Source organism: Equus caballus, chromosome 2 (assembly GCF_041296265.1).
Source record: "Equus caballus isolate H_3958 breed thoroughbred chromosome 2, TB-T2T, whole genome shotgun sequence".
Lineage (NCBI taxonomy): Eukaryota > Metazoa > Chordata > Mammalia > Perissodactyla > Equidae > Equus > Equus caballus.
Genome location: NC_091685.1, coordinates 117,650,768 through 117,677,389, shown reverse-complemented (window position 1 = coordinate 117,677,389; position 26,622 = coordinate 117,650,768). Strand labels below are relative to the sequence as shown.

The window sequence follows — 26,622 nt, the reverse complement described above, 5'->3', positions numbered from 1 at the left end:
TTTCTACTTCAAAAATATTGTAAGTTCTCATTACAGAAATCATTATAGTAATCTTTCTTGTGATTCTTATATTCCTAATCAAGTTGGAGTGATTGGCCCTTACTAGATGAATGATTTAAAAAAAGATTATCAAATATATCAATGGCTTTAGTTTATGTTTGCTTTTGTTTCTGGAAAGCAGAAAATTTATAATTGGGTTTTGTCTCTGGATATCACTTACTTCATATTATAACCTACTGAACACAGTTCTGTGTCTCTGACAAAATAGTAGCAATGAGCACTTTTCCTGTGTATGTATAGGTAGCAACAGCCCCCACATTGTTTTCCATCTCGTCAAGGTTGTACCGTCTCTCTTAAGCCCTTCCCAATATTTTAGCGCAAATGTGTCTCTTTCCTCATAAAACTCCCTTAGCGACTTTTGTGTATACTGTGGAAATGGACTTAAGACAACTACATTTTGTCTTCTACCATTTACCAGGTATTTCATTACATTTCTTCTCTTAAACTAGGTTGTAAACACTTCAATTCTGGATAAGATGTTTATAAAAGTAATGGGAACATTACGTTGATTTCTTGGCAGATTAAAGTGATTTCTGAAACCTTTTTGAAATTATGAAGTTCAAAGGTATAGTTTAAGGACCTTCTGGTACTTTTATTTCCATAGTAAATCCCTTCCATCCTCCCTTCACTCACCTTGCCTTAGGAGAGAGACTCATCATATCTGGCTCAGCTGATTGATAACTGTTTTCCCAATCCTCGTCTACCTCCTCACACCATCACTTCTACTGAGAGATTTTTTTCCCTGCTTCTTTGTAGTTTGTCATTGTTTTAGGTATCTTATTATAAATCAGTGACCATAACTAATGTACGCTCCTATAGTAAATTTGAGTTCAAAACTGTTTTATCCTGTATCCTCTCTGTGATATTATGATTTATAGTAAGTAATACATATTTATTCTCTGTCTGGGTTTCTGGCACAGAGCTCCTAAAACCCTTGGAATTTCCTAAGTGGGAGAGTGAGAAAGGTGTCTTTTGTTATGTTAATGAGGTGACTTTTGGCCTCCCTTTAGGATGAGGCTAGTTGCCAGAGGAACCAAACCTGTGAAGAGAGGGTTGGAACTTTAAGTCCTTACCTCTAGGGGAGGGCAGAGGGCCTGAAGGTTGAATCAGTCTCATTGGCCAATGATTTAATCAACCATGCCTATGTAATGAAGCCTCCATAAAACCCCCAAAAAAGGACAGGGCTTCAAGAGCTTCTGGGTTGGTGAACATGTGAAGATGCCAAGAGAGTGATGCACTCAGAGAGGACACGGAAGCTCTGTGCCCTTTTCCCATACCTTGCCCTCTGCATCTCTTCTATCTGACTGTCCCTGAGTTATGTCCCATTATAATAAACTGGTGATCTAGTAAGTGAAATGTTTCTCTGAGTTCTGTGAACCACTTGAGCAAATAAATTGAACCAAAGGAAGGAGTCGTTGAAACCTCCAATCCATAACCAGTTGGTCAGCAGCACAGGTGACAACCTGGGCTTGCGCCTGGCATCTGAAGTGGAGGGGCAGACTTGTAGGACTGAGCCCTTAATCTGTGGGGTCTGATGCAGTCTCTGGGTAGAGAGTGTTAGCACTGAGTTGAATTCTAGGACACCCAACCAGTGTTGAGCATTGCTTGGTGGTTTGGAAAACTTCACTCACATGTTGTAATTGGTGATCAGAACTCTTTACTCTTTATTGCTTAGCTCATTACTATGCATGGTAAATGTTTAATATAATAATAATGCTTATATATTGTACCCAAAATCACTTGTTTAGTGAACAATTTATTTAAGGACTTTACACATTTGGAAAGGAGTTACTGTTTTGCATTTACATTTGAATTGCCTCCCAACAGCAAACAATGGGTATCTATCAATCATCTATTTCTGTTGGTCTGTCTATCTTTTAAATATATAAAACTATTGATAGCAAAGAAAGAGCAGAAAAAGGAACCAAATTTACTGTCACCAGTTTTGAAAAGGTTGTATGCCCAGAGATCTACCAGTATATTTCAAAGATTAGGAAAATATTACCTCTGGATCCATGGGTGGATATTTTCGGCCTTTGCTTTTTCCAAGGCATTTGGTCTTTCCTCCTTCCAGTAGCTGACACCAAAAGCCCTTCTGGGGATCAAACCTACAAAAGATCAAACATAAATGATTTTATAAAATATAATGATTATAAATTGTATGTGGAATTTCGAGAGAGAGAGCCTCACCGATTGGATAAAGGAAATGCACTTTCACATGCCCATTGCTTCGATTTGATTTAATTCAGTTCTACAAATATTCATTGAATTGATTTGAGAGAGTCTTATTGAGATTAAATAAACTGTTAGTGCTATTTTTGAATATTTCTCCCGTAATAAAAAAGACATATAGATCTTTAGCTCAATCTTATGTTGAAATTGTGAACTTAAGTTCCATACTTTACCTATTCATCTGTAAAAGATCAAGGACCAATCATCAGAACTACAACCCACATAAAAATGACCTTAAGATTTATTTACTTATTAATATGATTTCCTGTCTAAATATATTAACAGATTTCTTTGAAATCATTCAATGGTATATATTAAAGTGACTGAATATAAAGTAAATACACTTATGTGAATATAAACAAGAATTAAAGCTTTTAATTTGGAAAAATACTGTATTTTTTTTACAGTCCAAAATGTTTACACTTCTCAAGGAGGAAATTAAAAATGTAAAAATATAATTTTTTATATTTTTTTCAGGTAGCACGAGACATGGGCTGTACAAATAGTGAGTGGAAGATTAGACAAGCTTGTACTTCTTTGTTGAAGGCAGATGATTCTACTGGATAATTCAGGTCCCTATACTCTTAAAGAAAATTCTACTGTTGTTTTGCTCTCCTGGCTGCACAAAGTTACAAATGGAAGAATGTGTGGCCTAATTATTTTGTTTAAACTCAGACATATATGAATTTTTGTTTAGGACTAACAAGATAGGAGAAACGAAAGAATGAACCAAATAAGAAGGGAAATTTTAAATTTATTGCTGTGGGACTTGCTGCATGCATAAAACATCGAAAAGGTTTGCATTTTTGTTGCTCAGCAGATGTTTTAGAAGGATGGAACATAATTGACTGGGATGTAAAGTTAATTAGTTGCAGAATATTTCGTTGCCCTGGGCCCATTCCTATAATACCGGTGCACCTGCAATTTGCCTCTGCACATATGTGAACTCATTTAAGGGGAGAGGGAAATTTTCTTCACAGTTCCCTGCCCAACCTATTATCAGAGACCCGATCCTTGTAGTCCAGGTTGTCCTAGTACACGTTATCAATTAAAATTAAATACATCACTGGTTAAACAGATAAAAGGAAGACAGAGTCATTTCCAACCTGGACTTTTCAATCTGTTCTTTGCCTATCACAGTCCTTTCTCTAGTTTTCATTAATTTCCCCAGAGGAAAAACAATTCGGCCTGCTGTGCAAAATGAGATGGGGCAATCGGCGTAACGGTGCCCCTAAGCAGCATTTTCAGCCACAGGATGAGAATATTTAACTGCGTTGAGGTAAAATACAGATCAGGCAGCAAAGCCAAGAAATTTCTTCACATGCTGAGAGTATCTCCTCTGCTGTCAGGTGTGCAGAGGTCTCCGGACGGGCTACAGTCTCTCCTTGCTCTCTACAGCAGCTGCTGGGAGGCAGAGCTTAACACAACCTGAGCAAGGACAGCCATCCAGGATGCTGAAAGTCATTCTTTCAGATAGGGTTGTTATAACCTAGAGTCCACATGTTTTTGCTGTCCTGGTTTCATTTATTGCATTGGCAACATTATATAGCCAAAGTCTAGCAAAGGGCATTTATTCTTTCTAAGTTCTGTCAATCCACTGTTTCATAGTTTCATTTTAGTAGGCATGAAATGGTGACATTGAGATGCAAAGCCTTTCTCAAATAACAGTTAGACAACTTTGAGGACATGAATTGGTTGCCACACGAGTTCCTTTCTCATACTGAACATCACTACAGTTATTAATTTTTTGTGAGGTGAGACATAGTAAAAACCATATATTCTGTACTTGTTTGTAATCTCTTCTTTAAATGTATGGTTTTCCAGGTCTACAGAACCATAAGCAACTATTTGTAGTAAACAGGCTAGAACCATTCCCTAAACTGCTGCACGGAGGCAGGGGAAGTCACGCTAACATCAGTAACGATTACTGCAAGATATGTTACGGCCGCTCCGTCTACCTCATCAGCAGGGGCATGCCTGTGTTGTTGTTATTGCCATGTGTAGGGAAAAACTTCATTAGGGTTGTTTTAGTGCATGAGGAGCAACCCAATCTTATTACTGCTTTTCCTGTCCCTCCATTACCCTCCCTAATTGTCTAATTGCTGATTCTAATCTGCTGTGAACTGGAAAGTTATATAATCAGGCTTGTTAGAATTTTCTCTAAAATTTAATAGGCTTTGTAGCAGGCCTTGTGTGACTGTCAAGTCCAGGCCCTTTTAAAATATGTTTTTGCTGCTCGGAGGTTTTGTTTTTGTATGTTTGTTACTTTGCTTCTTTCCATTGTTTTTACATTTTTAATGACCAAGTGTATGGTTTTATTTTCCCAAGATGACTGCAACAACGTCTCCCTAGCCACATTCTCTTCTGCAGAATGCCCTTGCCCCTCCGCATCAAGAAGGGGAGGCTCATTTCCCTCCCCTTGAATTTGGACTGGGCTTTCGTGACCTGGTTGTAATCAGCAGGATGTGGAGTAAGTGATGCTGTATGACTTGCAAGGCTAGGTCAGAGAAGGCTAGGGCTCTCTTGGACCTTGTTCCTTGGACACATCGCTCCCTCTCAGAAGACAGCCACTGCACTGTGAGAAAGGCACACAAGAGGTCTTGTCCCATTGAGCTCCGCCTTTGAGCCATCCCAGTCCAAGAGCCAGAGATGTGAGTGAAGAAGCGAACGAGTCTCCAGATGATTCCCGTCCCCAGCCGTTCGAGTTATACCCAGATATTCATGTCTTCCCAGCTGTGGCCCCAGGTATTATGAGCAGAGACAAGCTGTCTCGGCTGTATCATGTCTGAATTCCCAGCCTGCCGAATCCACCAGCATAATAAAATGACCGTGGTTATATGCTAGTCAGTTTGGGAAGGTCTGTCATGCAACAATAGATAACTGGAACATTATACGTGATTATATTTGGTTACACATAATTTAATAAATACAGAGTGAAACATGATGTATCGCTTTCCCAATTCTGCCTGAAATCCTGCTACCTTCACAGAGCTAACGACGGGCATCTGCATTTCCCTACTAACTCGTAAATTACTTGGAGGAAAAGACTACATCTTTTTCACCTGTGTAACTTCAATTTCTAGGACACTTTTTGCACAGAGTAAGCATGTAAGAATTCTACCTAACCAAACTGATAGTGGGGAAAAGCTTACAAAAAGGGGAATTTGTGACATATCAAATTTCTATAATACTTTATAAGATAAGGTATTCCTGGTCTTCAAAAGGGAGACACTACATGCATAATGAGAATATTCCTTTGACTGCTTTTGAGTAGCATAATGATGTATAAATTCACGGCTAGTAGTAATGATGCTATATACACTCCTACCAGTGATAATTTATGACGGCAAATAATGGAAATGAAATCAAGCATGAGAATAGACTCACGTTAGTGCTTCAGAGTAATTATAATGAGGTGTAACTCCCAGAAACTTCTGGACTTCATCCATCACAGTAGCTGGGTCAGATCTCAGCTGCTGTCCATCAATAATTAGCAACTGTAAAGTCAAAAATAGTCACTTTATGAAGAACAAAACTAAATTAAATACACTGAGCTGCCACCTTTGGCCTGGTATGACCATCAATTAGTTCAGTGTGAACATGAAGAAAATATGCACTACTTAGAATACATTTTAATGTTTGCTGTTCTTGTGTCTTCCAAATAAACAACAATTAAAGTTTGCCACCGGCATCATTTATAACCCTTAACTAACTTGACTGTGAATCAGAAATAAACATAGATACTCTCTTCATTTAGTTGTGAAGTAGAAACATGATTTTCCATATGTCATGCAATCAGATAATTATTCAGCCTATGAAATCCCATAAGCTAATCTTGGAGCCAAGGGCTTAGAAATAGTGGGCACACAGTTGAAAATTACCCATCTATTCTCCTTACAAACTATGACAGAGAACTCAGCTTCCAGTTGTAACCTTATCTGGGATGTAGAGTATAAACGATATGGACACTTTCCTCAAATCTTTATTTCTTGTTCTATTCGCATTCCTGGAGCTGATATAGCACTTTCCATTTTGACGGTCTAATGCGTGACCTCCTTCTTTCTCTGCAAGAGTCCCACAGGACAGACGACATGAGTATCTGCACATGGTGATCCATAATGGTATCATCTAACTGACTGCTCTGCCAGTAGCTGAGAGTTACTGCTGCCTATGAATCACGTGATGTCTCCCGTGTGAGGACTTAGCACTTTGACACCAGCTTCTATCCAAAAGAAGATCTCAAGAATTTGTTTCACAGCCACTTAACAATATTTTAATACTGTTATTGACATTAAAAACGCAAAGATCCACTCCTTTCTTAGGTATGTTCATCTCTGATTATAAATCACTCTCTGTGGTAATGTTAATTCATATTTTCTGTTTGTCAGTGCAACATAATCATGATAAACAGAAGAAATTAATTTCAGGACATTACCTGAGAAGTAGCAAAGTAAGTTAGCCATCTTTCTATGTGGACCGCATACCACCCAGGTACTAGGCATCTCCTCTGCAAAGTTTTTAGGTCCGATGGGGCCCAATGTCCTGTTGTAATAACTTCATAGAAATTAAACCTCAGGGCAGCTGGATCTTCATGTGATCGTTGGTGCTTTAACAAGAAATCAGTTGTAAAATTAATTTTCTTTATGCCTGCACCGGTATGTGTGCACATGTGTGATGTGTGTGTACATATGTGTGTGTCTTTTATCTCCAAAAAAGTAATGCAAAATGATTGATTATAGAATGAAAAATAAGGTAAAAAGTGCATATATTGAAACTTAGGCATTGGCATATTGCTTTTTAAAGTACAAGTTTTCCATAGACATCAAATAGGATGCAGACAGGCCTGTGGTTGTCCTCATGTCTGGAATGTTTAGGTGCAAGGAAAGAGATAGAGTAAAAGGACTTTCTTCACGGGTCTGATTAGAAGTGAAAAGACGTCAGGAATCAGACAAACCAAGCCTGATGAAAAGAGATTTCAACTGGCAAGAGTGGGCATGCTCATTGTTTCATTACAGCTGCCCTTGTGGGTTCTGACACTTCCCCAACATCCCTGGGTGGCAGGTGCTATCAGCACAGAGAAAGCAGATGTCTGTTCCCAGTGCTTGTTTAGGTGTCATATTCATGTTGACGTTGTCTGTGGTCCTTTTGTTTTGCTCTCACCAGGGTTTCCATCTAACTCTGCTGATTCCCAAATACTGTTTCCCTACGTCTTTTCAGTACCACATGCTCTCATCAAACCTTCACTGGTCAAACACAACAACCCAACACAATGAGAGATGAAGTTAATAGTCAATACAATTTCATGAGCACTCAATATGCTCCTCACTAGACAAAGAACTGAAATAGATTCTGGAGATAAAGAGAAGTAAGTAAGACATAACTGCCATCTTCAAAGAGATCAAAATCTTGTACAAGAGACAAGAGATTAACAGATTGTAATCAAGTTGTATCTTTGACTAGAGGTATCAGCTATTTGCTGTGATAGCCAGACCAATAAATCCTTAGTTCTGAATGAAAGATGAAGGGATCTTTTTCAATGGTTGAAGCTTTTGAGCTAAAATTTAATGAGAAAGATTTTGATAAGGAGAAAAAAATAAACATGCAAACTAAGAGAAGTTTATCTCTAAAGTAAGTCTGAGTGAAGGTAGATGAGATATGTGGGATGGATGAACCAATTTTGTGAGATATCTAAAAGTGAAGATAAGGAAAATTTACTACGGGATAAGGATGGAAGGATATTAGGGTCTGATACAATTGTGCAATAGCAGGCCTAATATGAGAGTTAGAAATAAACACAACTAAAAAAGGAAAGATAGTTAGGAAGTTGTGAGTGGTTAAAGAGTAACCGGTGAGTGGTAGAATGGTAGAACTAGTCATTTTGAAGCCCTCTCATTGTGTATTTACTGACATTCTTAATGTATATACATTATGCTGAGTATATAGAGATTACATAACACATTTAATTGGTAAAATGTGTAGAAAGTACATAACTTGAATAAATATAAATATACTATGTGTGTATTGATACAGTAAGGCTAAAATTTCTAGTTTAAGCAGTGATAACATGGAACTGTACTTGATCTGTTCTATATTGACTTAGACCAGTTTAGTACCAACTTCTCTTTATATTCCTGCAACTAAGATTAGCAAAAAAAATATGACCAGAAGTCACAAAGGAAAATATTTTATGGAAAAAAAGAGTACTATAGCTCTTCTATGAGGCCCATTATAAAAATGTGGGGTAGAAATTACAGTGGCAGGTGACGTTTGTAGGAGTTTCTGAATTACACCTGCTGAGTTTTGGATTTATGGCATTTACCCAGTAGACAAGACCAGCTAAATAACAGGCTGCATTATTTTGAAATGTAGAGAGAGCCCTTTGGGGACCCTATTCTTAGCAATATGGCAATAAAAAGTATTACCGGAAAAATAATTCTTTTCAAAGGTGTATGTTCAAAGAATTTACTTGAACAAGCCAACATAGATTCTCTTTAAATGCTTTAAGCCATTTAAATGGTTTAATCTATGTGAAAAAAAACTTCATATAAATCTGCCTAAAGTAGTGACCGTGCCCCCTGCTAGGAAAATGTGCAACATTTTGCCTCAAGTGTTTGCGTTCAAAATTTTAAATTAAGGCTTAACATCTCAATGCTTTTGGCACAGTTTTAAAAAAGTAGGTTTATCTTGCTTTGCATTATGAATTTTCACAAAGTGAGAAAGGCACATTTTTATATCTTGAGGAAGATACCGACTCATGGATTCTAATAATAATTTCTGAATCTTGCACCCAATGTGTGTTCCACTTGGATCCCCAACCACTTGCAATCCCAATTTGCAATGTCATATTTTTCTGTCCATCATTATTTGTTCTCAATTACATATGTTTATTGGAGAAATTTTGAAAAGTCAAGGCAAAGAATGAAGAAAAACCTAAAATTACTTATCTTACTATGCTCTTAAAAAATTCCCTTTTAATCTTCATTTTAGCATTAATTTCTATATGCATTAAACATATACATGCACAAACACACTCGTGTCATTGGGATTTTAGTACATATACATTATTACCACCACCCTAAACTCAAGATCACTAACTTCAGTTAGCCTTCATTGCTGTAGGCAATTTTACATTTCTCTGCTCAACTTTCTCTCACTGTCGTAGAAGAGTTCACATCCCCTTTTGTCTCCTCAAACAGCTGCCTCCCAAATTCTCCCCCTCTTTTTCATCAGCTTAACTCATTCTCAACTTCTCAAAGGAAGAAGAGACCATCACAGTCACTTCCATTTCTCCATCCCAGACCTTCAAATTTCCCAGCACGTAAATTCGTCCCCTCTTCTGTCCCTTAAGTTTCACTGTGGGGGTTCTTGATAAAGTCAGAGAGTCTATGGACTTGGATCTGCAAAAAAAGGCCCCTTTATTTTCGGTAACCTCTAAATGAAATTTAGCATTTATTGTACCTGTGATTTTACCATCAATAAGAGTCAGTTACTTTTCCATCACATTACCGGTGTTTCAGATGTATCAAAATGTTTATGCTCATCATGACAAGCTACAGGAGCACAGACCCACCGTTAGATCTTGCCATTTGATGATACTGATTTGAAAAGTATTTTGATAATTACATTTCAACATAGTTGTTTCCTTTGTAGTTCTATGTATTTAGTTTTATGCTTTTCAAATATATTTCTGAAATGGAGCCCATAGACGCCACCAGGCTCCCAGAGGGGTCCCAGTACCAGAAAAGTGAACAACTCTGGAACCAGAGTGCTCCCCTCCCATGTAGGTTATTTCCCGTTGCCATCCCTTCCAGGCCTCTCAGGATCCTCACAGGATTGATTCTTCATTTCCTCTCCAGGGCCTTTAACATCTCCCTTTCTTTGGAAACATCACAATTCAAATGGCCACAACCATAGAACACATTTTCCTTACGACCACTTCAACTGCTATGTAATAAACGTGTGTTGTGTTTTTTCCCCTTTGTGTCACATTTCCTTAGTGTTTTCCAAGCGCTGCCTACATCTCTTCATCCCCACTTAATTATTCCAAGACCCAATCTACCTGGTTTTGCTGTTTTCACTCTGTTGATAAGGGCTCCACTTCCTCAATATCTTTGACCTCAGTGAAAATAATTCAGGCCTTGTTTTGCCTAATTGTTTACTTTCTTAGCAGCTGTTTGACATGTTGTCACCTCCTCCATTGACAGTACTCCCTTGCCTCATATTTGCTGTCACTATACTCCTGGACTTTTTCTTCTACTCCTCTGGCTGTATTCTCTTGTCTCTCTGGCTGCCTCATCCTGCTCTGTATTTTTCTTCTCTAAACTCTCTCTTAGGCAATTTCACCAATTTTGTGGCTTTTTGCCTCTGATTCACAATTTTCTGTCTCCAGCTCAGACTCTCCCCAGAGTGCCAGGTAACTACTGTTCCTTCAGCTTCAGCATGGCAGTGACTCCACACCTCAGGATCACCAACTGTATCACATCTTTAGCCTCACCTCACCCCCACACAACTCCTGTATCCTTCTTCAGTGCTTCTCTTTTCATATGAATATATGGCCATCATCCATTTGCCCAGATTGGAAATTTGATTCACCTTTGACACTGTTTTCTCACCAGGTTCTGCTCATTTTAACACCCAAACATCTCTTCATACTTCAGACTTCACTCAGTTTCTATTTACTGTCTTTGTCTGTGCTACCTCTATTTCTCAGCAGGACTATTGCAGTAGCCTCTATTTGATTTCTCTGAATGCATGTAGTCATTTGTTCCAACCCAATCCATTCTTTGAATAGCAGATAATGCAATGTTTTCTAAAAGGAAATCTGATAGTCACAGGCTGACAACATTTTTCAGTCTTTCAATTGCTCAAAGAATGGCATCCACATGGTTCTCCCACATGACTTCCAGCCTCTGTGTGCCTCTCAGACTCATCTCTCACAGGTCTCCACCTCGGGCTTTGCTCTCTAGCCACATGGAACTTTTTTTTAGTTCTTTAAATGTGCTATGGTTCTTTGCACCCAGTGGACCACACATACTTCTCCCTCTCCCCTACTCTCCATCTGTGCTTAACCAGTTAATACCTACTCATCCTTCAGTTTTAAGTCCAAATTTACTTCTCCAGAAAATGCTCTCATAACACCTTACATACTTCCTCACAGAGCATTCAAAATTTCTAGTTATATAACTTTGTGATCATTCGATTAATATCTATCCACACATTACAATGACCATAATGTTTTAATTATCATTCCATTGATTAAAACCATCATTAAATGTGGCTCCAGAATATTCCATTTCAGTGTGACACAAATCTATATTATTGGGCGTTTATTTTTCCTTTAGTTGTTATTATTTTTATAGATAGTACTATGATGTATAAATAAAGGAATAAATATTTGTCCAATCCTTTGAGGCTTTCCTTATGATCGATTCCAGAAGAGCAACCACAGAACAAAAGGGCCTTTGCAACCCTTTTGATGACTATCAACAAATTAATTTTTAGAAAGTATCTATACATCTTTCTATTAGAATGTTTGAGTCCCTTTATGATCACACTCTTGACAACAGAGAGAATAAACATTACAATGTTTGTTAAGATGATATTCAAAAAGACTATCATTTTGATTTGTATTTTGTTGATCCCTAATTCAGTGGATCATTTTTCACATAAATTGTTGAGCAGTTGCATTTGTGTGTATGTGTGTGTGATTGTCTATCTATACCTTTTGGTTATTTGCTCATTTTTATACTGATATATTTATTTATCAATTTGCAGGAACTTTTTTTGCAAATTAAGGACGCTAAGTCATTTACCATGTATTTGCTAAAGATTCTCTACTTAGATATTTACCTTTAATTTTGTTAATTGTGACAGACCAACACTTTGCATGTTTATATAGTCAATCTAGTAATTCTTTGATGCGTGATTTTTTCTATTATTTTATGCTTGAAATTTTTTGTCCAACTTGATATGTAGTAAATATTTAGCTCTTATTTTTCTTAATTTCTTTTTAATTTTTGGTTTAGTTCTTTTAACATTTGATTGTTCAATACATCGGGATTTTATTTTGACATTCACCATTGCTTGCAGTCAAGCTATGACCAAATGCGTTAATAGTGCTTTTCACTGCTTCATACCTGGTACCAAGAGTATGCCCTGTCTGAGGGGTCGATGAGGATGGTGATGATCTTAGCTTTGGGGACCAGAGATGCAGCTCGCTTGGGAGCTTCTTCCGAATGGAAGTAATTAGCACTCTTTTCAAATAGAAAGTCATTTGTAACGTTGGATGGAGTAGGGAAAAAGTCCATATACCTGAAGGTGGAGAAAACAATTCATTAATCTGAGATCTAATTTTTCCCTGCCATACTATGGATACAAAATAATTTGACCATTTTTACATTCACATATCAATTTCTAATTATTAACGTTAGAATAGTCGAAAGAGTAGCTATTATACACACTTTGAATGTGAAAACAACCCAAAGCATTCATGTTCTAATGAATTAGTTATTGTGGTAGAAGGAGTGAGATGCAATAGGTGGGTTGTTAAGAAATAGAAGGAAACTCCTTTAGATTTGGGTTGATGTTCTGTGCTATCAAAAGCCAAATCCAGAAAAATTAAGTTTACCCTTGGCAAACAGTGAATTACACCATATTGCCTAGTGAATATTTTAAAATAGCAAATTTATGTTTGCAAATTTGAATGCAAAATTCTTAAATGGTGATTAAAGTGCACAAGAGAGGAAAATGTATAAGTCAGAATAGCTATAAAATACTAAACAGATTAGGGCATCATTGCTCTCCTCTTTTTTAACTTGTGCATAATTTGTAGTGTGTGCAGCAATGCGAACACATCACCGTCTATCTAGAGTAATTAAGGGCTATCTCCTGCCAGCTGATCCTGTGGCGCCTCGGTGGGTTCATTTCTCCATATGCTGTCGGAACGTTCCTCAGTGTGTAGATTATGCAATCAATATGTTCGGAGGTTAATTCAGTGCAAGGTTTTAATTATGTGTGTAACCCTCCTTACAACTCACCACTTCTCTAACCCTCAAATGTTCTAGAAATAAATAATGAGAGCAATTAAGAATTCATATAAGACACTTATTTTCCTCTTTGACATTTGTTATTATGTTTCCCAAATGTGAAGTGGTGAGAAGTCTCATCTATATTCCTGCTTAACAATCTGTGTTCTGTTCGAGCTCATAGACAAGAGAAAATTGCTGCTCTGCTTTTAATAACTTGCATGCAATTCCAAAATTCACTTGGTGTTTTTAAAGTAAGGTGGAATAGAGGTATCTTAGGTGCAGAACGGACATGTCTGTACTCACGATGGGAAACCAAATCTGCTCATGGGCATCACTGCTGCCCCCCTCTAATCCTAGCTATCTGAAAAGAATGGGCCTTTTCCTGAGGACAGGTTCCTATGTGACGTTGACATCAAGTTACATGCTACAGAGGTATGCATCGAGGGGACTTTTCCTCAGGGGATATCTGCCTGGGATACACACAGAGATTGGATATATCCCAGATACACCTGGGAATTGGAAATCAGGGTCACATTTTCTTAGAAAATTCGGATAGAGCTAGAAAAAAGCCCCAGAGTGAAGATCAGTTCCAATATCAGACTTATTCTATTTCATTTAGGGAAAATATTGTGATTTTTAAATTTTTCATAATTTATCAAATGCAAAGTAATATTCCTTTTATGCACATGTGTGACTAGCATTAATATGGTTTGGAAATGCTCTGCTATTATTTGCATGACAAATATCAGCTTATATTATAATACACCATTTATAGTCTACATGGTTAATGAAGACACGTGTCACAGAGTATAAAATAAAACAAGCTACTGATTTATCTGTTTCCTCAAGCATCATTGTGAAGACAAATTATGTATTTAGCTAAAAAAATTCTAGGCATCATAAAATAATAATATGCTTAAGGAGAATTTGAAATATCTTTATGAATAATTCTAATGAAAAATATTCCATAATCCTCTTTATTCAATCATATTAATTTACCAGAAAAATATTATCATTATTGCACTGTCCAAATTATAGGCAACACTGATTAAACATATCGTCATTATAAATTAATTTCTAATTCACTGTGATAGAATTGAGCACAATGAATTTATTCTGTAATTATGCAGATGCTGTGCATACATCTATAATTGCTCTGCCATGATTGAGCGTGTGTTAATAACAGACTTTATTTTTTGTTATTTTTCTTACCAGTCAATTCCCTTGTGATAGTTGTTGCCATTAAAGAACTGAACTTCTTCAAACGTCTTGGGGCTGGGGAGATTGCTGATGATGGAAGGGTGCATAAGAAGAAATAAATAAAGTGCAGTTGTTCCTATTACAAAAAAGGAGGCAAAAGGTTATATGGCAATAAAAAAAGAGACGACTATTATTTTGGCAAAATTTTTGCTCAAAAAACAATATTCAAAAGACCACTTCTTTCGAGTGTCAAAATAATTTCCTTAAAATCGATTAGATGCATTTCATGTAGCAACAACCTAAGGGTTCTTTTACTAGACTTCATGATTCTATTTACCTAAACACCTGATTTAATAGACATACACAGCGGAAGTAAAGCAACTGATGATGCAGCAAGAGGAGAACTCAGGAATCGGGTGGTTCAATTTCCTTCCCGGAATCAAGCGGCATTCCACACAATATCTGAACCTTGTGGGTCCTCAGTTAATTTAAATTCAGATCAATTAAATTAAATCAAACTATTCAACAGATGTTGACTGGTGCTACTCTGTGCAAATCTTTGTAGTAATGATTGGTAATAACTCTTGATAAGAAAAACACGTTTGCTGGCCTCAATAAACTTAAAGTGTATGTGTGGACTTGGGTCAAGTAAACAGGTAATTGCAACATAGTGAGACAGGTTCCATAATGGGAGAAGACCAGATTGCTTTCCAATACAAGAGAAAATGGGTGATTTAGACTTGGGAAGTCAGTGATGGCTCCTAGGAAGAAGCATATTCTAAGATTCTACCTTAAAAACATAAGTGTTCCCAGTAAGGTTGAAAGAGAAGGGCAGGATTCTGGAAAGAGAGTCACTTGAATGTCCTACCCTGGTAAGATGGTGATCAAGCCTGGTGACTGAGGTACTAGGCTGAACAGCTAGCTGACAGAACCCGCTGAGTTTATACATCACAGAGGCTCAGATGTAATCTCTGAACCTTATTTCCATTTGAGTTAGGCCAAGGTCTGAGGGCCACTGCAGAAAGGATCATAAAGTGACTGAGCCTTCATAGCTTTCATAAATCAAAGTTTCCCTTCTGGAAAAGGTTATTCCTTTGGTAACATGTTGGACTTAGGAGAATCTGTTGGATTTCCTGGCTCCGGGAGAGCCATAGATGAGCTACACAGGTGGGCTGGCAGAACAATAATCATTGTAGCTGGAGATCTGGAAACAGAGAAGAGCATCAGAGAACTGGCATTTTGTTCTAATATATCTTAAGCTCATAAGAGCAAAGGTTGCTGTCCTTTAAGTATTAATGAGATTGCCACCTGTTTAGATCTTCACAGCTTTACACAACCACCAAGACTGAATAGAGGTATGACTAGTTAAAGGAAAGTAACAACAGATCCAAGAGGACCAACCATTTTGGATGGAAGACATGTTAAGACATCAAGTATGGGAGGCTCCTAGTAAAATGGGAGGGCAAAAACTAATAAATGCCCTTAATGAGATTTAATCACTAATTTAAAAAGACTTCTAAGAATTAAAAAATATGGAATCAAACCATATAAACTCAATAAAAAAACTGAAGGAGTCGTAACTAGTTAAGAACTGAATTAGAATCCAAAAAGACCAGGCAGAAGAACTAACTCAAACACTGAAAAATACAGACATGAAAGTTATGAGGGGAAATAGCAGTCTCGAAGAACTGATTTGCTTCTGAAAATACAGAAGTTCAAAAAGGAGAAAATGCGAGAGGAGGAACAAAAATGTTCCCGGTAGAAGAAATAAATTAGAGATCGAGTAGTATAGAGGAGTAGCTGGAAGGGGATGGGCAATCCAGAGAGGGGTTCTTTCTAGATCCTTTTTAGGGTGGGCCCTATGTGAAAATGTTTAATTGATGGTAAGAATGAAGCGTGTGTGTGTGTGTGAAAGAAAGAGAGCGAGCGAGACAGAGAGAATGGGAGAGAGAGATTTTTGAGAGTTGAGAATATTAGTAGTTTCATATCCCTGAGATGTTGATAATGGATGCATCCAGGATACAGATAAAGGAATATTTTTGAATTATTGCTGAATATCACAAAATGAATAACCTCACTCAGTAGCCTGTACAAATGTTTAATCACCCTGACGGTCACAGAACGGCACCAGATCTCCCTGGGCTTCAGAAAGCCAAACCCTCTCTGCTCTGAGCCATACACCTTCATGCCGCCAGGAGCAGGACAGACATCAGGAGGCTTCTGAAGGGAGGAGAAAGCACTTTCAGCTAGGGATAGCAGACACGTGGCTTGATATTCTTATAATCAGCCGTAAAATCTGGGTCCACCATCTCAAAATGTATATACTTTTTATTATCACTTGTGTTTTCTTCTATCCTTGACAGTCATTTTTATCCAGACTTAGATATAAAGATTTTTGTGGAGGAGATGGGAAAGGCCTCAGACCTTGCAATACTCCAAGAGAAACTTTATCGTATTTTATATACAATCGACTTCCTTTTAGTTTTACCAGACCAAGTTTATGAGGGTGAACCAGTCAAATTATGAGAAATTCATGTTGAAAATGGGGATACTGATCTTTTGGAAGATTTAAGGCCAATGAATTATGCTTTTAGAATGATTGTGCTAAATTTAACCCTTTTGGAAATCCTTTCCTTCCCTGGTAACATCAAAATTTGACCCGGAATCATGAAGGATGCCTAAGTGTCCAAAGGACCTAGAAAGGACTATGATTACAACTGTGAGTGCCATAAAGCCAGGCCTCTCCCCAGTCTCTGCCCCACTTTCAGCCGATGGGAATTCCCTCTGGGATTCTGCATTGGAGAAGTAAGATAGCTCATCCTTCCATTCCCACCTCGCAACAACTGAGCAAATAGGGGTTTGAAGACCACTTTTACATTTCATGTTTACTGCAAGGGATGCATGGGCCATGTTTAAGTTGCTTAAAGACAACTTTGCGTCGAAGGCCATATCCTCACATTCACCTGTGCCCACCCACCAGGAAATTACAGCTTCTGACAGCAGCGGGAGTTTTGCCACCTGAAGTGATAAGGAGAACAAAAAAAGGACTCCGGACTTCCATGGTTGAATGGATTTTAAGATTATCGTAACCATTTTCACATTAAAGTAGCATTTTCATAGCATATAAAATATTATCATCCAATTTCTTTGTTTTGACTTGTTTGTTTGTCTTGGGAAAACCAAAGCCAGCTAAAAGCTTTATCATTCCCATACTGGTAAGTCAAAATTAAAATATAAAGGGATAAGTTATTGTCTTTCTAAATACAAACAAGGAGGAAAAATAAATTTATACTTAATAACCTGTAATTTTCTAGCAGAACTAGGGAGTAATAATATTCAATGACACATGATAGAAGATACGTCTTTAAATTAAATTTTTAACATAATTTTACAACACAGGAATGTTTGATCTCTTGAGTAGTCATTCCAGAGTTAGCACTGCTATAACGGAGTTTAGAAAATTAATGCGCATTTTAAACAACAGCAACAACAAAAGTGATACATCTGGAAATATGGGCTTTTTTCCCCTTCTCTGCACGTGTGTAACTTGCTATTGTAACACAATTTATATTCCTGGTGGAAGAAAAGATTTCAACAACCAATATCTAATAGTCTGGAAATTTTGCCCACAACCTTTAAAATGATCTACTTGCTTGTATTACAAATATTTTCATCTAGGCCAGGCTTATTTATTGTGACTGTTTGTTCTCTGTTATGCTTTGTGCACTCACTGATGAAAATGCTTCTAGTCAAAGTGGTGAATTCAAAACACAGCAACTCAATAAAAACTTTAATTAATCGAGACATGAGTAAAGTGTATAAAACTGTCACATAGTGAAGAAAGGATAAAATATTCTAATTGAAAGTGTCATCTCATTGGTGAAATACTTTCACTCTCTTTTACTACATCCTTATACACGTGTCCTTCAGTAAATGAGCAAATACCCAAGGAAAAAATGCCTGACGAACCTCAGGTGTAGAGAAAATAAGTCCAAATCATATTTATGCCTAATAATTATTTTAAAAAATCAAACCACACAAGTAGAATATTTGAAAGTAATAATGGCAGTGGCTTTGAAAAAACCTCAGTTTAAGACTGATATGCAACGTAAAATAGTTTGAATCAAGTCAAAGCACTTTTATGAGAACTTAATTCAGGAGTTAATTAAGCAAAGTGACAAAAAGTAGAAATTAAAAATCAGATACCACAACTGTGACACATAAACTTAGTTGTTAAAAATTAGGACATCTGTTGAACACTTTTAAAATCTATAGATAACAATTTAGTCCTTAAGTGTAATTAGTAGCCAGCATTAGGGTCTCTTTGAAGTTCATGGCAGAAAGATGATGCATAGGGATGAAGAGTGAAGAAAATAATGAACTTGCATGGGTGTCCAAATATTTCACAAAGCAAAAGCTAGTCCAATAACACCATAGAATAATATATTTCATGATTTAAAAAAAATAATGCAAGCACCACAGTTGGCTATTCTTACCTGTTTTTTGTGGCCCAATTACAAGGAATTTTGGTAAGTGGTCACAAGTTTTCTCTCTGGACCAGATGTCTTTGTGCCGTTTATCATCACATGGATTCTGTGAGAAGGAAGAGTAATACATTTTATTGTGTAATGAATGACTGGCTCTATTCCCTATAAACTGTTCAAAAGACAGAACCAAATTCTTACCTGATTCCCTAGAGCAAGGAGTAAGACCCTGTTTTGGCTCTCTGATTTCCAAATGGTTTCCTTACAAAGTGACTGGCGCCTTCTTTTCCTTCAGGGCTAGAGGTCCGGCTCAAGCTGATCCTGCCTTCATCCTCTTCTCATCTAGGTTCTAACTGCTGAGATCCCGCTTTGTTCTGGATTCATGTTTTACTTCTGTATACCTGAGCCTTAGCTTGTTTTAACCTAGTTTGACCATAGTTTCTTGGATATCTGGCTTCGTCCTCATCTTTTTTATGTTTCTTTCCTCAGAGGTTAGAATGTCATCCTTGAATGCCAGACTTAGCCAAATTTTCCTCTCCTTTTCACCTGTGTGCTATTCTCTGCTGATCCAACCACCCTCTAAGTTTGGCTACACCCCATAAGCTGACAGCATCTGGATCAATATTTCTAGCCCCTACCTCCTTCCTGAGCTCTAGACCTATATTTTAAATTGCATATGTGTCATTGCATTGTAGAGGTGGTGAGGAAATTCCACAAATAAAATTTATTTTCACAAATAAAATTCTTTCTAAAAAACATATGTTGGGCATTAAAACAACTATAATTACATATTTATTATCCAAATATTAAAAATGACTAATTATAGTTCATGTTTGTGTACTTTAGCCACATCTTTCTCTAATACCATGTCACCAAAGTTCCTCTGAAGAATCATTGTTGGCACTAAGATCTTGTTTTACCTTTTCATAAAATTGCCTGCAATTCTTTTCCAGTTGCATTCATAGTTAATAAATCTGAAAATGCTGAAACTTTCAATGGACGCTTCTCTTATGCCACTATATTTTTAACTGGGGAAATATTTTCTCCATTTGGTTCAGATAAGTTCAGAACAAATTTGATTAAAGAGAAGTATTTTCAATTCTAATTGTTTTCCATATTGAAATGTCTAAATATTAGAGACCAAACATTTTCCCATTTATTTTTCATTGGGAGTGTCTTTCTTTGACAAATATTTTTCAAGATAAAACTTATCAAATAAGTTCTCTTTAATTATGATTCTTTTGACTATTTTGCCAAATATAGGTGCTGAAAAATCATAGACTTCACAATATTATTCCATTCTGACACAGACTATAAGTCTATCTAATTAAAAATAGAAAAGCCATCAAGAAATGCTTATCACAGTTGAACTTCCAAAGTTCAATTAAAGAATGCCAAATTAAACCTCCCATTTCATTTGAATTCTCATTGCTTAATTAGCTTAGTTTCCTCCTGTCTTGCTTTGAAGTTTTTTTTTTTTTTTTTAAATATGGGGAAAGGCACTAAAGGAAGAGAAAAATGTTATTTAAACATATTTTTTCTCAAAATAATATTTTTCTCAAAAATAATATTCAGAACCAATTCTTCTCAGTGTCCTTATATAGACTGAAGGGACCCAGATCATCCTGACCCCACAGATATTAACATTGATCTACTATATTGATGACGTGATGTTAATTGGACCTGGTAAGTAACAAGTGGCAAGTTCTCTGGCTGCCTTGGTAAGATGGGTGGACTCCAGAAGCTGGGAGATAAACCTGCAAAGTTTCAGGAACCTATCACTTTGGGGGTCTTCCGAGCGCCAGTGGTCTGGAGCATGCCAGGACGTCCTCTCCAAAGTGCAGGGTGTGTTATTGTACTTTGCAACTCCTACTACTAAGAAAGAAGCACAGTGCTTGCTAGGCCTCTTTGGGTTTTGAATGCAGCATTTTATTGCACTAGAGAATACTGCTCTGAGTTACCGACTGGATGATGCAGAAAGCTGCTAGCTTTGAGTGAAACTCAGAACAAGAAAGAGCCCTACAAGAGGTAAGGCTCAGGTACAAGCAGCCCTCCCACTTGGACCATACACCCTGGCAGACCCGTGGTACCATGGCATCTATGTATAAATGAATGCCAAAAATGGAGTTTTGGTCAAGCCCCAGAGGAAAATCACAATGTACACCCCTAAGGTTCTTCAGCGAGGTGTGCCATCTGCAGCAGATAATTTAAACAGTTACTCCTGGTATGCTGCTGGGCCCTGGAAGAGACAGTACTTGTCATGACTTTTTAAAGTCATCGTGTGGCCATAACTGGCCAAGATAAGCTGAATATTGACAGACCCACCAAGTAATAAGTTCATGTGTACCCAGTAGCAATTCATTGTAAGATGAGAGTGGTATATCTGGGATTGCTCTCAAACTGATCCAAAAGCTACAAGTAACCTCTACAAACAAGTGACCCAGACCCCCATGTCACCCATCACTGTTCCACCAGTGCCTCTCCATCAGCTCATTCCTATAGTTTCATGGCAGGTTCCCTATAATCTGCTGATGAAGAGGAAAAAATCCAAGCTTCGTTTGTGGATGGGTTGACCCATATGTCGGTAGAAGCCTAAAATGGACTGCTCTGCACTATAGCCCTATTCAGAAAGGTTCCTAAAACCAGTGGCTAAAGGAAAACTTCCAATTGGCAGAGGTGTGGGCACTGTCCCCCATCTACTTTCTATGGGTAGACTAGTAGCCCAAGGTAAAGATGTAACAGACTAATAGGCAGTGATTAATGTGTTGGCCAAGGGACTTAAAGGAGCAAGACAGGAATTTCAAGGCTAAGAAATTCTAGCATGTGGATGAAGCTATGATAGCGACAAAAAATTGTGATGACTTTTGGATTGTACATTAATGTACACCAGAGAATATCCAGTGTAGAAGAGTGCTAAACAACCAAGTCGACAGGACCACTCAGCCAGTTCCCAACATTCCCACCAGTCACCTAACCCCTGTCCTCAGCCAACCCAGTGCTGGAAAAATGGGCTCATGAATGGAGTAGCCATGGTAGCAAGATGGAAGCCATTCATGGGCCTTCTTCTCTCAAGTCTGCTAGTTACAGCTGCTGCTGAACATCTGCCCTGTCAGTAACAGAGACCAATTCTAAGTCCCAGAGGCAGCACTATTCTGCCACTTAGCAGAAAATTGATTACGATGGACACTTCCATTCCGAAAAGGGCAGTGATTGATCCTGACCTTAGTTGACAAATATTCAGAGAATGGATTTGCCTTCTCTGCTTACATGGCCTTGGCCGGTACCACTATGCAAGCCCTCACAGAGTGTCTGACTCATTGATGTGATATCTCACATAATATCGCATCAGATAAAGGACCACTTCTGGTAAAGGAAAGGCAGCAGTAGGTATAAGCCATGGGAGTCACTAGTCCCATCCCATACCCCACTGTCCAGAAGCTGCTGGCCTGATAGAGTGGTGGGAAGGCCTCTTAAAAGATGCAGTTCAGGTACCAGCTGAGAGATATACTGAACTCTTTTAATCAAAAACTATTAGTTCGTGTTGTGTCTCCAAAGGGTAGTACAGTTGTGTCCAGGAATTAAGGAGTGGATGTAGGGGTGGACCCATTCCCCCTCATTTCCAATGACTTACCAGGAGAATGTGTGCTTTCTATCCCCACAACATTAAGGGCTGTAGGTTTAGGAGTCCTAGTGTCTGAAGCAGGGGTCTTCCACCAGGAGACACAGGAAGAGGCTCCCCACACTAAAAGCTGCAGGTGCTGCCTGTTCACTTTGGACTCCTTGTGCCAGGAGGCCAGCAGGCATGGAAATGAGTCACCATCCTGATAGGGGTAATTGGCCCTAATCAGCACGAGAGGTGGAACAGCTACTATACAGGGAGAGCAGGGAGAAATGTCTTTGGCACTCAAATAATCCACTGGGTTACTTGTTGGTACTTCCATGTTTAGTTTTAATTGTAAATGGGAAAGGACAGCAACTATGATCTGATAAGTGCTGGGTGGAGCACCAGAACAGAGTCCACCACAGCGTACTTCGCACTTCACAAGTTAAGCTACCTTTATCCAGGCATAGTCTTTCTTTGTCATTATTCCTGGGGAAATTTACGAGATGAGAGTTAGCAGGACCAAACTAAAGCTGCTGCTACTGCCGTTGGTCTTGAGAGTGTACCTGACCCACCAGGCCAGCCATCTGGACCAGCAGAAGTGCCAGCCAAGAGTGGAGGAAATCCAGCACAGGGGATAGAGGTAGGAGAAAATGTGTATTGCTTTCAGTTGGGATGGATCGAAGTCCCAGTGGGGACTCCCAATGACTCTCCTTTTATAAGTTTCCCCAGGAATAGTATTCACACAATCCTAGAAAAATTGTGTCTGGAAGGAGTGAGTGTAATAAGATAAGCAAGTAGAGCTAAGTGGTAAAGTGGACAGTGGGGGATGCTCTTCTCCCACTGAAAAGATTCTCTTTTCTGGCCAGGGCAATACCTTACACCAATTCCCACTCCACCCCTACCAGCTGCTAATGGCCCCCAGATGGGGAGATTGAGAATTGCCCTTGGTGAATAGGTGCCACCTGACAGGAAGCTATGCATCCCCTCCCCACTCCCCAGGGGTGGCCCACATCCAGTGACTGACTGATCCTGGCGGTAAAAGAGTGACCTGCTTGCCTCAAGGTGAGACAATTCGTGTGTGGGATCAGCTCTCTCCCTGCAGACCAGATCAAGGCTAGACTTTACCTGAGACTACATCCTTGCTCAGCTCTTTCCCCTTCTCCATCTTGTTCCACTTTTGTCCTTATAGGTTTTTCCTGAGAGCATTTCCTCAATAAATCATTTGCAACCAAATCCCTACCTCAGACTCTGCTTCTAGAGAACACTAGTTTGACAGTGACCATTCATGCTCTGTGAAATTAAAAGATGCTCTTGATCTGAATGCATCTTCCATCTCCAGCTCCCACTGGAACAAGAGAGAAGTGCAATATAAAAAGACTAGGAACGTATAAAGACAACTGCATTATGTGAGAATTAGCCTTGGAAAAGGTTAGGCTATCCATCTTGGATTTCTATATGAATTCATCTATAAAAACTGTGATAAAAGGAGTTAATTACAAGCCAACAAACTTGACATTTATCATCTATTTTATATAATAACTAAAATTTCATTTTCTTTTTACCAGTGTTCTCTGTTTTCTGCAATCTTTTTACTTAGTATTCAATCTCAAATGCTCCATAGTCTAGCTTTAGCTTAACTCTCTAACCATAATCTTCACTGTGGCAGAGAAGACTAAACTATCTGGTCTCCTTTTGTTCCTTATGTAACGAGACATCCCCTATTTTGCTTAGTCTACGAGTTCCCTGCTAGAGACTATATTTCACAGTCTCTCTTGAATCTACGCTTCTTCACATGAATAATTTCAGTCCAAAGGAAACTAGCCAAAATAACGTAAAATATCTTCTTAAGGATAAAGCCACTGTCTGGATTTCCCCTTTCCTCCTTACTGCCTGCTGTAAAATGGCTCCAGTGGCAGCATGTGCATTAGGTTCGGAGGTGGAAGCCACATATGTGTTGAACACCTGCCAACCTGGGGCCCTGGATGACCATGTGGAACAGGGTTGTCTCTTTCTCCTAGACTGCTTGACCATTTTTAGACAGTTGTATGAGTGAGAAATACATTTCTATTTTATTTAGCCACTATATTTTTTGAATGTCATCATTATAGCAACATTGCTTGTACTCTAGCTCAATGAATTTCAAAGCACTCATCTGTGAGAAGGTAAGGAACTTGTGCCAGAATGTGAGTGACTGCACTGCTTGATTCAACAAGAACATCCTGCTACAAGAAAAAACTAAAAATTCCAGCTGAAGCAACCACCGTGCTTGGTGATATACTTGGTTTACATGTTGACACAAGCTTCTTGTCTCATGGCAACTCAGAAACAAATTCAAGCCTGTTTATGGACCACACTTTGAGTAGCACAGCCCTGAACTAACAATTGCCAACACCAACCTATTGCTTCAGTTATACTGTACTTGCTATAGATGTACTCATGCCTGCATGTGAATCTTCGAATAATTTATTTTTCTACGCAATGCTCTTTTTATTTTTCCCCAATCCATAGTCAAAATTTTACTCATTCTTCTAGCTTAAGCTAATATCTCCCATAAACCTTCTTCTTTATTTGAGGGGCAGCATAGCCCAGCTGGTAAGAGTGTGAGCTCAGGAGGGAGACTGCCTGAGTCTTAAGCAATTTTCCTAAATTCTTTGGGGCTCAGTTTCCTTACCCGGAAAATGATGATAGATAGTATCTACCTCATCAGGTTATTGAGAACATTCAATGAGTTAATATATTTAAAACTATTAAATGGTGCTCTATAAAAGAGAAAGCTTATTATATGATCCCACATTAGCCTCTTCTTTCCTTTGTCCAGATTAGTTAGGCAATTGGAGCAACAGAAAGAGGTTACTCTTGCTGATCAACTGGTCAATTGTGGCCATTCACCCCGAGCACAGGCTTCCTGGTCCATTGTCAGAATGCACTCTGCCTCAGGCAGCTGCTCTTCTGCAGGAGAAATTTTCCCTCAGTCAGATGGCTAGACTTCTGGGATGTATGAGCTATTTCATAGGGAAATAGCCTGGAGTTTCTTTAGGCAAACTTGAGGATACAAGAAGCCCTGCCAGACGACCCAAAGACCCCTATATAATCCTAATTCAATTTATCTCTGGATGTGCTTGCTGTCTGGCTCTTGCAACTCATCCAAATAATTGTTTGAGCATTTGTCATAGTTCAGGTCTCATCTCAAATACCACCCCATGCAAGAGGCCCATCCTGATGACCAGAGCTGAAGCTCCTCCTCCCACTCCTGTCTCTCTGTGACAGCTCCCAGCCGTGTTTTCTTCATTGCATTTTAGTACCTGAAATTAGTTTATTCATGAACACATTTATCATAGTTTTATATTATATTATATACATATATAACTAGCATAGTTACATTTATAATAATTGCATAAGAATGTAAGTTCTCTGAAGAGAAGACCTCTGTCTTCTTGGTTGGTACAATCTAGTACATAAGAAGCTCTTGATAAATATGGGCTGAAGGAATGATTAACTGACTTCGGACAAACATAGTAAATATTTAGTAATAGACATAGACAGATTTTGGTATATGTTTGAAAACTAACACAATATGAACTGTGTAGACATTTTACTTCCAAGACTCACACCAAAAAACCATTCAGTCCCCAATGATGTCTTTCGTGGTGGCCCCAGGAGCTAGCTATTGCTGTTTACTCACACCGTCTCTATAGAACTTAAACAGTATTTTCCTCATATTATCATTTAAGCTCTTCATTTATAAAGAACTTTATTCCTCAACTGTCTTTTAGACATTAAACACTAGGAAGGCAGCTCCCATGACCTATACTTATTGAGTCTCCCCACAAATAATTCAACAAAGAACAAATCTCAGAGTAGGTGTTAGTTCATTTGCTCAAAGGGTGTCTCTATGCTCAGCAAAGGTAGATGAGCAGACTGATTGACTCTTCAGTGCCACTGCTGAAAATCAAAGTCTTTCCTGAGATATTTCTTGGTTCTATATGTCTAACTAGGCCACTCATCTTCTTTAATT

The 26,622-nt window shown here is 38.3% G+C and overlaps 1 protein-coding gene across 2 annotated transcripts in view; it reads right to left on the bottom strand.

Moving 5' to 3' along the window:
- NDST4 (N-deacetylase and N-sulfotransferase 4) overlaps positions 1-26,622 on the bottom strand; it is a 388,880-nt gene that overhangs the window by 5,685 nt on the left and 356,573 nt on the right. For both annotated transcript variants that reach the window (XM_070259711.1, XM_005607874.4), the window contains 6 exons: positions 19,016-19,112; positions 14,532-14,655; positions 12,429-12,603; positions 6,728-6,898; positions 5,680-5,789; positions 2,066-2,168 (listed from right to left, as the gene is read on the bottom strand). In XM_070259711.1, coding sequence (XP_070115812.1) covers positions 2,066-2,168; positions 5,680-5,789; positions 6,728-6,898; positions 12,429-12,603; positions 14,532-14,655; positions 19,016-19,112 — 780 coding nt within the window. The remainder of the gene's footprint in view (positions 1-2,065; positions 2,169-5,679; positions 5,790-6,727; positions 6,899-12,428; positions 12,604-14,531; positions 14,656-19,015; positions 19,113-26,622) is intronic.